The sequence below is a fragment of the Fistularia commersonii genome, chromosome 4 (assembly GCF_037954325.1).
Source record: "Fistularia commersonii isolate RoL2024-O1a breed Wild chromosome 4, RoL_Fcom_v1.0, whole genome shotgun sequence".
Classification (NCBI taxonomy): domain Eukaryota; kingdom Metazoa; phylum Chordata; class Actinopteri; order Syngnathiformes; family Fistulariidae; genus Fistularia; species Fistularia commersonii.
In genome coordinates, this window is record NC_141287.1 from 13,245,379 (window position 1) to 13,259,174 (window position 13,796).

Consider the following 13,796-nt stretch of genomic DNA (forward strand, 5'->3'; position numbering starts at 1 on the left):
AAAGATAGTGGTTCTGACTCACTGCCAACCCCCCTCCCCCGTCTTCCCCCCCCCGTCTTCCCCCAGCCAGTTGGTTTGTTCCGGCTGCAGGCCTCACATCTCCGCCGCGCTTCTCCTCTCAGAAATAAAGCCAAAATGTTTGCCGGGGGGAGTTTCTGCTTTGTTTTGGCAATGGATAACCATGGCGGATACGGGGGGAAACCGCGCCCTGGGTGGCGCTCGCCGGTGTGGCTGTGGAAAGACGCCAAACGGGTCAGGAAATCGACTCTCTGGTTGTAAATCAATTGTGGAAGTAGAAAAAATAAAAACATGACTTGTATGTGTCCAAGTTTTAATTCTTTTTTTTTTTTTTTGTAAGTTTTGTTTGTAAGTTGAACCGTTAATTCACACCACATCTCTTCTTCTCGCCGCCGCCTCACCTGACTTACCTGCGTTCTGAGGCTCAGTGCCACCACCTGCTGGTCAGACTGCAAACAGGTCACCTGGACAACCAAGGACGAATAACATTATATAATATAATACAATATAATATAATTATACTATATCATGTTTTATAATGTGACAGCGTTGAATGTAAAATAATATGAAGTGTAATAAAATGTGTAGAGTAGAATAGAATGTATCAAATAATATAAATGTGAGATGTTGAATTATCATATTATGTAATATATCACATCATATCATACATTATATCGTATCATATTGTATTATATCGTATAATACATTATTTTATCATATAAAATGCAATTGTGTGAACAATTATAATATGATATATCATCGTTTATAGTGTTGCATCATTGAATGTAAAATAATATGAACGGAGTGGAATAGAATGTTATATCAATTATAAATAAAAATAGAATAAAATATGAAATCATGTGTGATATTGGAATATAATATATCATAACATGTCATATCATATTATATAGTATAATAGATTGTTGTATCATATAAAATGAAATCATGTGAAATGATATATTCACTACGTCAAGTTATTACAAAATTATCATGGAACGATAAGCAATCACATTATATTTCATATTAATGTATCTTCAACCATCAGGTTTATAACTAAGTTTCAGTTATTTATTATCATAATTTTTTTTTTTTTTAATTTTTGTGTGTGTGTGTTTGTGCCTCTGCAGGCGACGATGTGGGCTGCACGGTGGACGGTCAGCTGTACTCCAACAGGGACATCTGGAAGCCGGAGCCGTGCAGGATCTGCGTGTGCGACCACGGCGAGGTGCTGTGCGACGAGATCCAGTGCGAGGAGCTGGTCCAGTGCGAGAAAATGGTCGTCCCCGAGGGCGAGTGCTGCCCCATCTGCCAGGGAGGCTCAGGTGGCGGCGGGAGCTTCGGTGGGTCTGCATTGGATCGTACACACACACACACACACACACGCACCGATCGATACATTAATTATTGGATGTACTGCAAACATGCCTCTGTTGACAGACTGATTCTGTGGAGATTATTAGCGGATAGAGGGATTTTCTCTGTCTCTCCCCGTCCTTCTTTGTCAACACCGTTCATCCATTCATTCATGTTATGGATTATATTGTATGCCATGGCAACCATTCACCCTCTCATATACACTGTATATATACATTTATATACGTGCAACAGTTCACCATCTCATTCATGCTATAGATGGACATATGACTGTTCACCCTCTCATATATATATATTATATATATATGTATAACCACTCACCTTCTCATTTGTTCATCAATACAAACACAACCATTCATTCTCCCATTCACTATACAGAGAGACACACAACAGTTCACCCTCTCATTCACTCAATATGTATATATATACAGTATATATATATACATATATATATATATATATACATTCAACCATTCGCCCTCTCATTTACTATATGAGTTTTCACCCTCTCATTCACTCGAAAGATACACATTCAACCGTTGTCATTACCGTCTTCGCTCTGCATCAGATTCACTTCCTGTCCTGAAATAAATGTAATAATGAGTTTATTCATTTGTTCTCCTTCTTGTTCTGCAGGTGGGGAGACAGTTTATAAGGTAAACTCATTATTTAATCTATATCTTTATATATACATATATGTACATATATCTGTGTGTGTGTGTGTGTGTGTGTGTGTGTGTGTGTGTGTGTGAGATGCTAACTGCCTCTGCTGTGATTTCAGGGCCAGAAGGGCGAACCAGGCGAAGTCACCCGGGTGAGTGTTTTCAAAGAGTTCCTGTGTGTGTGTGTGTGTGTGTGTGTGTGTGTGTGTGCGTGTTTATGCATGTGTGTGTGTCTGACCTCAGTGTCCTGGTTCCTTGCCCGCAGGTGGTGGGCATCCGAGGGCGCCCAGGACCGATGGTGAGAATTTCCCTGTTCATCAGCGCTTAGCCATTTGGTTGAACAATCAATCAATCAATCGATCGATCAATCAGTGCTCATGCATGATTTTTGTTTTCTAACCAAACAGGGACCACCAGGCTCCCCAGGAGATCGAGGTTCCCGTGGAAACAAAGGAAGGCCGGTGAGTCTGACAGGATTACGCACCCTTTTTTTCCACACAGTACACAGTGTACTAAAGTACTTGTATCATGTAGTATTACTATATAATTAGTAAAAAGGCCAGAGGTGAGGAATACACAGGGAAAAGTACAAGCAGAAAACTGAAGTATCACAAGTGAAAGTGTCCCCTAATGCAGGAGTTACTTTAATTTACAAACCACAAGCCGCTACTTTTTTACATGCTTTGAACACTGCAACTTGCAACAATGTGGGTAATTTATGTTTTTTTTGTGCTAACGAGCTTCACGCCGCCAAAACATTCGGCCTCGTTACATCGGACCAATGAAATTACTGTGAAATTCTGAGGCCGTTCAATTCCACACATTCCCTTGTGTTATTTATTATTAATCTTTTTCATGAGCCAGTGTTACAGGCACTGTTCTGGAAAAAAAGCATTTTCCAGTACGTATTTGTTGATGTTATTGGTATCTATCTAATTAAAAGTTAATGCTACAATCTGGACAACTGTGGCCTATAGACAAGTGCGGCTGATATATGTAAACAAATATTTATTTAGTTATTCTAAAGTGCGGCTTATGTTCAGGTGCGCCTAATAGTCCGAAAATTACAATAGTTTTTGTGTAGTACTCTGCATAGTACTCCGTGTGGCTTTTCACTTAAAAGTACATGAGAGTAAAAGTACATGGTATTTGATATTTTGCCACATGGAATCAATCAATCAATCCATATATCCATATATCCGTCCATGTATCAACCAATCACTATTCAAACAGAAAAGTGTAAAAAAAAAAACAAATATATATTTTTCTAATATTTTTTTAGTAATTAATACTATGATTATATGTTGAAAGATACACAAATTCAGTGAGATAAATTAGAAAAAAAATAGAAATAAGAAAAAAAATGAAAGACTAAAATAGTAAATAGACAATATTTCTATTAGTAGTAGTAATATTATAGTATAATGATAAAATTATTGTCAAATAACAAGTAGTTTCTAACTCAGGGGTGTCCAAATTTTTTGCAAAGAGGGCCATATTTGGTGAGGGCCGACTATTCAGCCTGACACTCTTTGAACCATTAATATTAAATACAGATGAACTATTTCATGAATTTTGTTACTGCAAATGGCATACTTTTCATGTGCAGGATAAGTGGTAGAAGATGGATGGGTGACATACTTTTCATGTATTAACACAAAACACAAATCTAGTTTTTACCCAAATCAGTCTGTTTTTCATATTTGAATACCACATAAAATGAGGAAAAAGTCTGAAAAATAAAAAAAAAAATTCAGAAAGATGAAATATATCTAGGTTCATTTGAAACATTACAAATTGTTTACTATTCAATACTCACTATTAACTTCTAAATTAAAATCATGTGAACAGGAAAATAACACACAGTGCTATTATTAAGTACAAAACATCGGCCATATGAATCCTTGTACTACTCCTCATCGAAAAGGAGAAATGCAGTGTTTTTTATTATTTCAATTTTAGACTCAGATCAAAAATACAAAACTGAAAAACAGGCTGCCGGATATATTTGGATTTTATTATTGATTTTATGACAGAGGCTGTGTGTCAACATGTGGAGTACAGATTTAATTCTATTTTTAATTTTATTTACAATCAGATGATCCACATTCGTCAGGGAGGATATGTGATATTTTTATTCCATATCATCCAACTTTTTTTTTTTAATTCATTTTAATTGCTGATTAATGTTTTATTAACTTTACATAATATAACATTAGATAGTTATGCTGAAAATTGAAAATAATTGTAAATTAAAAAAAGAATTGTTATAATTGAGTACCCCCATTCCCATGTCACCATTTGGTATCTCCCTCCCATACTCGTAGTTTCCTCTGCAATAAAAAAAAAATGCACAATTAATCCGCTAAACTTCTTCTCCTCCTCCGTCCTCCTTGTCCGTCCTCCAGGGTCTGAGAGGAAGCCCCGGATACGATGGCGAGCCCGGAATTCCGGGTCAGCCTGGTGAACCTGGTCCACCGGGACAACCGTCGCACCCCGGGGTGAGTCCGGCAGGAAGGGGCCCGAGGAGGGGCCGCCTCAAGGATGACCCCGAGGCTTATGGTGTGTGTGTGTGTGTGTGTGTGTGTGTGTGTGTCACCCGCAGGGTCTGGGAGCCCACATGGCCACAGGCTTCGATGGGAAACAAGGACCAATGGCAATGCTGAGCGGCTCAAGGGTAAGAACAATCGATCAATCAACCGATTGATCAATTAGCAGTGATTTTACCATGAAGAGATCAGAAATGAAAAAATAATGATCAGAAGAAAGCTTCTTCAATGATTTCAACATCTCTGCAGCCTTCAAACAGGCTGTTTGAACTTTTTGTATATCTTTAGGAGCTACTTCCTGCCACCTCTTAAAGTGACAGCACGCCACTTTTTGCAAGCCAATCGCAATGTGCATGAACTTTCATCCAAACACCCCTTCCCATCCCCAACCCTACATCACTCTCCGGGATAGGCTTGTTTTTCTGTCATTAAAACAAGACACCGGGCGTGTCTTGCATCAAGTATCAGCATCAGAGGTGCCAAGGATCAGAATTAGGCTCTAAGGTTCGCTGCTGCTTCCATTGGAGCCACCAATCCAGAGGACCCACACCCCAAATTGGAGCTAAAATGATTCCCCGCCCGACAATCTCTTCACTAAAACACTCAAAACACAAGGAAACAGAGGGAATGTAGAGCAGATGGTCAGTACTGAAGTTGTATGCTCGAAATGAAAGTGATAAGCAATACAAATACCACACCTCCTGCAGGGATACCTTAAGATACCTTCCTCCTGTCATTGCCCCCAGCTGACTCTTAGACCACACCAAGTGTCATGCTACTCTCGCCATTTGTGTACTTGAGGGCCTGACAATTTGCTACTCTCGCGTGTCCTGGCGATTCCGGTTGCCTGGAGAGGCTACTCATCTGAACGGCTTCGCATAAAACAGCAATAAAACTGTCAAGATCTTTCCGTTTCCAGTTCCTGCGAGAAGGTCTTCTTTTTCTTCTTCTTCTGCGTTGGCTGCACTTTAGTCATCGTGAAATCTAACAACTTTCCATCCGTGCAAATAAGGGAGGAATGGAAGTGTCCAAAGCACACAGACAGGCGATACTTGACATTTTAAGGAAATTAGATATCGTGTGGGTTCTTGCTGCGGGTTCTCATTGTTCTCCTGCCTGGGTTCTGTCCAGGTTCTCCGTTGTCCTCCCACCAATCAGTCAGCAGGTTCATTGAAGTCTCTAAATTAGGTTAAGCACCACCTCTCGCCTCCCAGATATTGCGTAAAGCAGTGTAGATCGTGAATAAACGAAAGCCCTGAAGACATCACGCAGATTTTTTTTGGTACCCTCAGCGATGCCTAACTCTCAGGAATTCATGCCTTCATCTTTTGAACTGGTTTCCAGGGTGAGGCCGGAATGAGGGGACCCCCAGGACCGCAAGGCTCTGCCGTAAGCACTCTAATTTCATACTAGCAGAGATTCCCTGAAGGAGAGCGAAAAACAGACCAAGAATATCTCATCTTTTGGGTTTTCTCTTATCACCTCTCAGGGCCAACCTGGACCTCAAGGGCCCCATGGAGACGTCGGAGATCCTGGTTCCATGGTGGGTAGACCTTCTACTTCTTCATCAATAGATTGTTTGCAAACAAATTCTGTCATACACTGATTTTTTGTTGACGCCTGACCTTTGACCTTCAGGGTCAAAGCGGCCAGAGAGGACCCGAGGGCCCCCTTGGAAAACCAGGCGAAGATGTAAGTAACTTCAGTCCATTGTCACACATGCGTTTCCATGGATTATTCATGTTTTCATAGATGTTATTTATTCTAAACCTGCTTAACCTTCACAAATTAGCCAAGAAGTAGTTTACCAATCCAGTACCTCATTTCATGCTGACGGCCCAACCCCCCAGATCATGAGAGACAGTTAGGTTGAAGTCTAAACACCATAGTCAGTGATGAACCTGCATCTCTGGATCGGCTCGTCCTCTGCTAGCTCTCTCAAAACTGATGCTAGTGTTAGCCTTGACTGCGGTTTCTTGCTAGCATTAGCCTTTGGTTAAACATCCTTTCTGGTTTATTTGTTTGTTTTGTTTTTTTTCTCGCTGAAAGGGACACTTTCACTGTCGGGGCAACACCCTCCATGCTCTGCCTGGCTAGCAGTCGCTAATTTATCACTTTAGCTAATTTGCCCCATGTAAAAATGCATAGGTTTATTGTCTGAAATGGTGAGAATCAACCTAACTTGGGAACGAGGTAGAAAACAGGATACCGTAGAGGATTAATTCAAAGACCTTTTCAATTCCCGTTAGCTCAAGTACAAATGCAAGTAGTCCAGCATTCTAATGACGTGTAAACATGCTAATATGGTACACTCGCTCTAGGGGGAAGCTGGCAAACCAGGAAACTCTGGAGAAGTTGGATTCCCTGGATCGGCTGTAAGTCCTCGCTACCCCCTCATCCAAACATCCTAAATACCCCTGTACTCCTCTACGTCCCGCTCCTGCGATGCTAACCCAAGCTGTGCGATCCCCGCTAACTTTTCAGGGACCTCGAGGTTTTCCTGGCACCCCCGGGCCTCCCGGGCTCAAGGGTCACAGGGTGAGTAAGACCTCCCCAACTTATGATGGTCCCCAGAGAAGACTTGTCCTGCTAACAGTGAGCGATTTTTTTTTTTTTCAATTTTGTATTTATTTTTTGTATTTCCTGTCAACAGGGACACGCTGGAATAATCGGTCTAAAGGGTGAACAAGGAGCTCTTGGATCAAAGGTGAACATACTGTCATGCAGAGTTATCGACCATTGATCAATATTTGCATTTTATCGATCCTTTTCTGCACCCGCTCTAACGTCTCCATGTTTTGTTTTTTTCCAGGGTGCTACAGGCCCCCCTGGTCCAATGGGAGGGCCGGGCCCGATGGTGAGAAATGTTCAAAACTTTTTGAGAGCTAATGCTAGCAGGTTCTAGTAGCCTCTTTCAGTATCACGGAACCTCATTTCCTGTTTCCTCTACCACTGTTTATGCACCTAGAACCAGAAATGAATGGTGGTTGTAACACACCTAGATTTAATATGGCAGGTTTAGTGCGATAAGGAGTTTTCATGTATGGCCTGGAATAATCATTTAATAATGTCGAAGTTCATAAGTCATTAGCAGATGACCTTTTTAGGCAAAGTAAGCTTCTAACGGCTTAAGCCAGGAGCTAAATTATTAGCCTTTGTTTTCACCCGGTTTTCCATTTCAAGAGTAGATTCGCCATCACTGGAACTGACCATCTCCTGCAGCTATCAGCTCTAAAATCCCAGGCGATTTATATTTGTTTTCATTTTAGCCTGTGATTGTTTGCAGACACTTGTAGAAAGATAAGCTGGTCGGGAATTTAGTCAGTTTGTCATTGAGTGAGCCACGCCAAGACCGATTTACAAGTCTGCTGCTGCTCATGCTGCCCAGAGCGTCCGCCAAGACTCAGCAGATAATCCGTGGGCCCAATTAAGTTATGAGATTTAAATCTGAAGCTATTTTTGGTTGGGTTCCCGATTCGTCAGCTGTTAGCATTTGTAAATAAAACATCAATCTAACAGCTTCAAGTATCCTTCCACATTGTTCTACTTCTGTCCCTTTCCGAACGGCTCATTGTACAACTCACGGCTGAGATAATCTCGGATAACCCTGGAAGTCTTGGCGCTGAGTGGTGGACTTTCTGACCGATGACCCTCTGTGTTGAACAGGGTCCTGCAGGCATGCCTGGAGAAAGGGGGCGCTCTGGACCCGGAGGTGTAGCGGTAAGCATGAAAAACCTCACTTCAGGGATTTCTTTTTGGAGCCGAGGAGTTCACCAGTGTGACTTCTGTTTCTGTCCCAGGGTAAACGTGGTCTCCCGGGCAACATTGGAAAGCCAGGCCCAATGGTAAGTTAATGCTTACAGTGTGCAAATGTATGCTGAACTAGCATATAGTGACAGCGAGCAATGGCAATGGGGACTCTGACCCCTTTACAGAGGCTCTATGGTGGCCTGCGGGAGTTTTACTTCACACTTATGTTGCCTCTTGGTGTCTTGTAAGGAGCAGATCTCTGATGAAGGCATCAATTTGTCGATTGAAAAGTACTGCGAAAGATAAAGAGGGAACAAGCCTCCATTTGGTGCCAGTTTTCTGGATCCAGCTGTCATCAGCCGGATCCTACAGTGCACTCCAGATCTCCTCCGGAGCTATTTCTTACAACAGATGGCTTGTTCAGGTGTTAATCATGCCAAGGCGGAGTGGCAATTCAGAGGAAGCCACTAAGAGAGAATACAGGGGAAAAGAAGAAGCTGCTCATCCACTAGTCCACTAGATACCAAGGGTGAAATATTCCACGAGGATGGACCCTGTTACCTCGGTGACTGCTGTTTCGTTGTGCGGTGCTTCGGCCTCACTGTCCTTGTCTTTTCATGCCAGGGTCCTCTGGGAATCAGCGGCCCTCCAGGATACCCAGGAAACCCAGGAATGAAGGCAAGTGGAAAAAAAGAAGAACTTCATAAGGCTCATTGATGCTCAACGTCAAATCTACATGCGGAGAGAGCCTCCTACCCGTCCTCTGCGCCCATTTCCTGCACACTTCCATGCATTCCTGGGGAAATTGCAGATGCGTAGACAAAATAAGCAAACGCCGCAGTACCAGTAGAGGCTGTGGAGGAGCAGGGTTGCACAGTATGCACGAGTGCCATCAGCTAAAGGACCAAAGAAGCAGAAGACATGGTGTCAGCATCACCAGGGAGAAGAATTCTCCTTCCACACGCCACCATGGATGTTGCCACATTGAGTCACCTCCAATTTTGGAAGTGAACTCTGACCCCTCCACTGCCCTCTAGTGGATGTACTGCTTAACAACCATGGCAACGTCAAGCGCCGTATGTGGGCGGTGATGTTTGACGACCTTTTAAACTGACTTCCCTTCTTACATATGGAAGCTGAGCATAAATGAGCACTTAATTTGCTTGCAGCACAAACTTGTGTGCTACTGGAATTGAACCGCTGTCTACAGTGATGTCAAAGAAATCAAGGATTTTTGCGCGTTTTTTCTCTGCAGGGACAACCAGGGCCCACTGGAGTCCGGGGTCCAGAGGGCCCACAGGGACAGAGAGGAGAGACCGGTCACCTGGGGAGAGCTGGACCAGTTGGCCTCAGGGTAAGAGTCCTGTCTTCCATCTTCTCCCACATCCACCAAGGCAACTTTTGAATCCTTTTCTTTTGGCTGGTTTGGAGTTCTTTGTCATCTAATGCTGGCACCGTGTTTCCAAAGGGACCAATGGGTACGGACGGAGGGCCCGGTGCCAAAGGACCCGTGGTACGTAAAGCTCCACTTGCAGAAACACCCACACTTTTGTGACTATGAAGACTGCGAAGGTCATATGGTCGATTCTTTTCCGCAGGGAAACCTGGGTCCGCAAGGTCAAGGCGGCCATCTCGGACCTGCGGGACCACCGGGACCTCAGGGAAGCACCGGACAGCCTGGTATCAAAGGACAACTGGTAAATCGGCTCCGGGCTTCAGCTTCGGGATTTGATGGCTTCCCTGACGGCGACAGACGCTAACCCAGGTTTGCACTCTCGTTAAAGGGAGACGTCGGTGTCCCAGGATTCAAGGGAGAAGCCGGACCCAAAGGAGAAACGGTAGGGGGGAAAATCATAAATGTCCACGTGGTGATTTCATAAGTTCATTTATGTTTAGATATTTCACTTGCATCTTGCATACTCTACGCAGAGCGATGATTGACAGGTTCCTTGTGTTGCACCTCCTCAGGGTCCACAAGGTTCTCAGGGAGCCCTCGGACCCCAGGGCGAGGAAGGAAAGCGAGGTCCACGCGGAGACTCCGGCTCGGTCGGCCCCCCGGGGCCCGTCGGCGAGAGAGTGAGTCGGCTTGAATATCTATCTTTGACCCGCCGCCGTCAGGTGTTCTCACTCACGACTCAGTTGGACGGGAGCGGGAGATAGGACGGCGGGGACGCACTCATATGGAGATCACTCAGGCTACCGCTGCGCAGGATTATTTAATCCAGGATCTAAAATCACTGAACCGCAACAGATTCTCATTGAAGAAGTCATTGTTTGATCAATTCATCGCCTCTGGTGAAGAACCCAAAATTTTTTAAAAAAAGAACATCCTGAGGGTTCCCTTCTCTGTCCGTTCCCCACCTTCTTGAGACACCTTTCCTCTTTAGTCACCTTTCCTCAGGTTAGTGGTGATGTCTTAAGTGAAGGTGGTCTCCATTGTAACACATCCTGATCGACGCCCCTCCTTTCTCTGTGTTGTATAAGAAACCACCTCCTTCTAGTTAGCTTAGCATAATTAACATTAGGCCTACAGGATCACTGGCCTAAAGGAGTCCTGCCATAAAAGCTTTGGATTTAAGTATTTAAGCTTTTTGAGGGATCTAAGGAAACTTTTAGTGCCCCAGACCCTGAGCCGCACACCCAACTCGCGAAGACATCCGAATAATCCAACTCCTGCTCCATGTTTCAGGGAGCTCCTGGAAACAGAGGATTCCCTGGTGCCGACGGCCTTCCAGGACCCAAGGTATGCTTCTGTCCGGAGGCTTTAATCCTCAGTCCCATGTTCGAATCTGAAGGCTCACCATCTGTGCCTTTGTGTCTGCAGGGAGCCCAGGGAGATCGTGGAACTTCAGGCCTCTCGGGACCTAAAGGGTCTCTAGGAGACCCTGGTCGCATAGGAGAACCTGGTCTACCAGGTGCAAGGGTAACACAACAACCTTCACCTTTCCTTAATTCCATTTGATTTCCTTCCTGTCGGTCATGTTTGGGTTTTTATAACCGCCCACGTGTTTGTCCCCTCCCCCGAAAGGGCCTCACCGGGACCCCAGGAGTGCAGGGAGCTGAGGGCAAGCCGGGTCCCCTGGTAAGTCACGGTTTGGGATCACCCATTACATGTTAGCTTGTACTCTGTACGCCGGGTGGTAAAGTCACAGTCTGCTACTTCCTGTCCAGGGCGCCCCAGGTGAGGACGGCCGCCCCGGCCCGGCGGGCTCCATTGGTAACCGAGGCCCCGCGGGGATCATGGGAGTCCCGGGACCCAAGGGATTCAATGTGAGGCTCCAGTTCTCCTTAGCATACCAGAGCTTCACGTTGAATTCTCACCGGAACCTGCTTTTCCCTCAAAGGGTGATCCAGGGAAGACGGGCGAACAGGGATCCGCCGGAGTGCCCGGTCAACGGGTGAGCCAGGAACCCGATGCTCGAATTTAACGCTTTTCATCCTCTATAAGCATAACAAGGGCGTAATTAACTGTTTGTAACACATTTATTACTCTGTTACTACTTTTAAAACAAATTATTTTACCTCCTTGAAATCCCGACGCGAGTGTTGACTGTCACGTTGCGTTCAGGGTCCTCCTGGCAAAGATGGAGAAGTCGGCCCCGCCGGACCTCCTGGCCCTCCAGTGAGTCCTGCACACACACACACACACACTCACACACACACACACACACATACAAACACACACTAACATGACCCCCCCCGCCCGCAGGGTGTGGCTGGTGACAGAGGAGAGCAGGGACCTCCAGGTGTGAATGGATTCCAGGTACGTCTATTCATTAAATTAAATTAAATTCAATTCAATTCAATTCAATTAAACAATAGAATATCTGTGGTGTTTTTAGGGTCTGCCCGGGAATCAAGGTCCTCCTGGAGAACCCGGAAAACCTGGAGATCAGGTGAGTTGGACCGCAGAGGCCCCTCCGTCGCTGAGACCGCCCATCTTGCATCCTTACCCGTCAATAATCTCCCCTGACTGATGTTGCAGGGTATCCCCGGGGAGCTGGGTGCCGTGGGCCAGATCGGACCGAGGGTGAGTGGCGCTCTTCGCCGTTGCCGCCGCCGTGTCACCACGCAACTTAGGGGCGGCAGGTGACGGCGTTTGCTCCCCCCTGCAGGGTGAACGCGGTATTCCAGGGGAGCGAGGGGAGCTGGGTGCACTTGGAACGCAGGGACCCAAAGGAATCCCCGGCGCTCCCGGTCCCGATGGGCCAAAGGTACAGCTGAAGCATTCCAGCGCAGTAATAAGAGAAGCTTGGGTGTTGTTACACAGTTATAACACAGTTATTATATAGTAATAACATATTTTTTTAAAAAGCTCTTTTTTTTCTTATTTAAATGTGGCTAAATATTTCATCCTGAAGGGAAGTCCTGGACCCGCCGGCGCTCTGGGTGACATTGGACCCCCGGGACTGCAGGGGATGCCCGGAGAGAGAGGCATCTTTGGGCCACCAGGTCCCAAAGGAGATAGGGTGAGTCGCCTAGCAACCGCACATTGGATCTCTAGCATTGGTCCTCTCCACGTTCTTCTGGATCCTGTCTGGGTAGTCTCTGAGTTATAAATGTAGATTATCCATGTCCTCCTGGTTCCTGTTTGGGTTCTCACCGCATGGAGAATCCATGTTCTCCTACATGGGTTCCGTCAATCACGCATCTGATTGACAGCTGTTGAAGCCCCGCCTCCGGAGCTCCGTAGCCTCACGCACTGCTTTTCCTGTCTCCTCAGGGCTCCATCGGCGACAAGGGATCAGAAGGAACGCCTGGAAACGACGGAGCGAGGGTGAGCCTTCGCACATCCAGTCTCTAACCTAGTCAAAGGTCAAAGGTCGGGACCCCCGAAGGCCTTCCCTCACCAGCTTGTCGTTGAGTCATATTTCCTAGCGATAAAAATCATCAGTTAGCAAACGCCGCCGCGGAAGGAGAGTAAGACGATCGATAAGAAGAAACTTCACATGAAGCTAGTTTTTTCTTCCTCTTGTCCCTGTCACCAGGGGGCGCCAGGTCCAGTCGGCCCATTGGGATCTGCGGGACCCAGCGGCGAAAAGGTACGCCGTTTTTTTTTCTCCCTTTCACAATAAAGGTCAGATGTCATAACACCATTCAGGGAGACCTCAACAATAAAGTTTTATTAGAAAGAAAAAAAACAAATAATAATCTCATCTCTTTTCGTCAGTACCGATTTATTCCACTATGTGCGCACGACCATGTTATTACAATCGTACACACTTATTAAAATGTAATAACACGCTTATTACATGTGATATGTTGCTATTCCTGTTGCTGACATATGGTTGCGCGTTTGCAGGGAGAACCCGGACCCAAAGGCCCGGCGGGCCCTGCGGGATCCAGAGGTGGGCCGGTGAGTAGAACCTGCACTTGCTGCTGTTTGCGGGCGTGGGCGCGATCTTGTGGACGGTGTTCGGTTTAAAACACTCTTTCATCCCAC

General features: G+C 45.4%; 1 protein-coding gene across 1 annotated transcript in view; it reads left to right on the forward strand.

The window, feature by feature from the left end:
- The window catches only part of col5a2a (collagen, type V, alpha 2a), a 38,062-nt gene that overhangs the window by 16,170 nt on the left and 8,096 nt on the right, over window positions 1-13,796 (forward strand). The window contains exons 2-37 of the mRNA XM_086145404.1: window positions 1,146-1,358; window positions 2,029-2,048; window positions 2,174-2,206; window positions 2,320-2,352; window positions 2,462-2,515; window positions 4,463-4,555; window positions 4,660-4,731; window positions 5,948-5,992; window positions 6,093-6,146; window positions 6,242-6,295; window positions 6,925-6,978; window positions 7,088-7,141; window positions 7,257-7,310; window positions 7,416-7,460; window positions 8,270-8,323; window positions 8,404-8,448; window positions 8,978-9,031; window positions 9,609-9,707; window positions 9,822-9,866; window positions 9,952-10,050; window positions 10,138-10,191; window positions 10,322-10,429; window positions 11,043-11,096; window positions 11,178-11,276; window positions 11,382-11,435; window positions 11,525-11,623; window positions 11,698-11,751; window positions 11,922-11,975; window positions 12,063-12,116; window positions 12,196-12,249; window positions 12,339-12,383; window positions 12,469-12,567; window positions 12,715-12,822; window positions 13,077-13,130; window positions 13,342-13,395; window positions 13,656-13,709. Coding sequence (XP_086001530.1) covers window positions 1,146-1,358; window positions 2,029-2,048; window positions 2,174-2,206; window positions 2,320-2,352; window positions 2,462-2,515; window positions 4,463-4,555; window positions 4,660-4,731; window positions 5,948-5,992; window positions 6,093-6,146; window positions 6,242-6,295; window positions 6,925-6,978; window positions 7,088-7,141; window positions 7,257-7,310; window positions 7,416-7,460; window positions 8,270-8,323; window positions 8,404-8,448; window positions 8,978-9,031; window positions 9,609-9,707; window positions 9,822-9,866; window positions 9,952-10,050; window positions 10,138-10,191; window positions 10,322-10,429; window positions 11,043-11,096; window positions 11,178-11,276; window positions 11,382-11,435; window positions 11,525-11,623; window positions 11,698-11,751; window positions 11,922-11,975; window positions 12,063-12,116; window positions 12,196-12,249; window positions 12,339-12,383; window positions 12,469-12,567; window positions 12,715-12,822; window positions 13,077-13,130; window positions 13,342-13,395; window positions 13,656-13,709 — 2,372 coding nt within the window. The remainder of the gene's footprint in view (window positions 1-1,145; window positions 1,359-2,028; window positions 2,049-2,173; window positions 2,207-2,319; window positions 2,353-2,461; window positions 2,516-4,462; window positions 4,556-4,659; window positions 4,732-5,947; window positions 5,993-6,092; window positions 6,147-6,241; window positions 6,296-6,924; window positions 6,979-7,087; window positions 7,142-7,256; window positions 7,311-7,415; window positions 7,461-8,269; window positions 8,324-8,403; window positions 8,449-8,977; window positions 9,032-9,608; window positions 9,708-9,821; window positions 9,867-9,951; window positions 10,051-10,137; window positions 10,192-10,321; window positions 10,430-11,042; window positions 11,097-11,177; window positions 11,277-11,381; window positions 11,436-11,524; window positions 11,624-11,697; window positions 11,752-11,921; window positions 11,976-12,062; window positions 12,117-12,195; window positions 12,250-12,338; window positions 12,384-12,468; window positions 12,568-12,714; window positions 12,823-13,076; window positions 13,131-13,341; window positions 13,396-13,655; window positions 13,710-13,796) is intronic.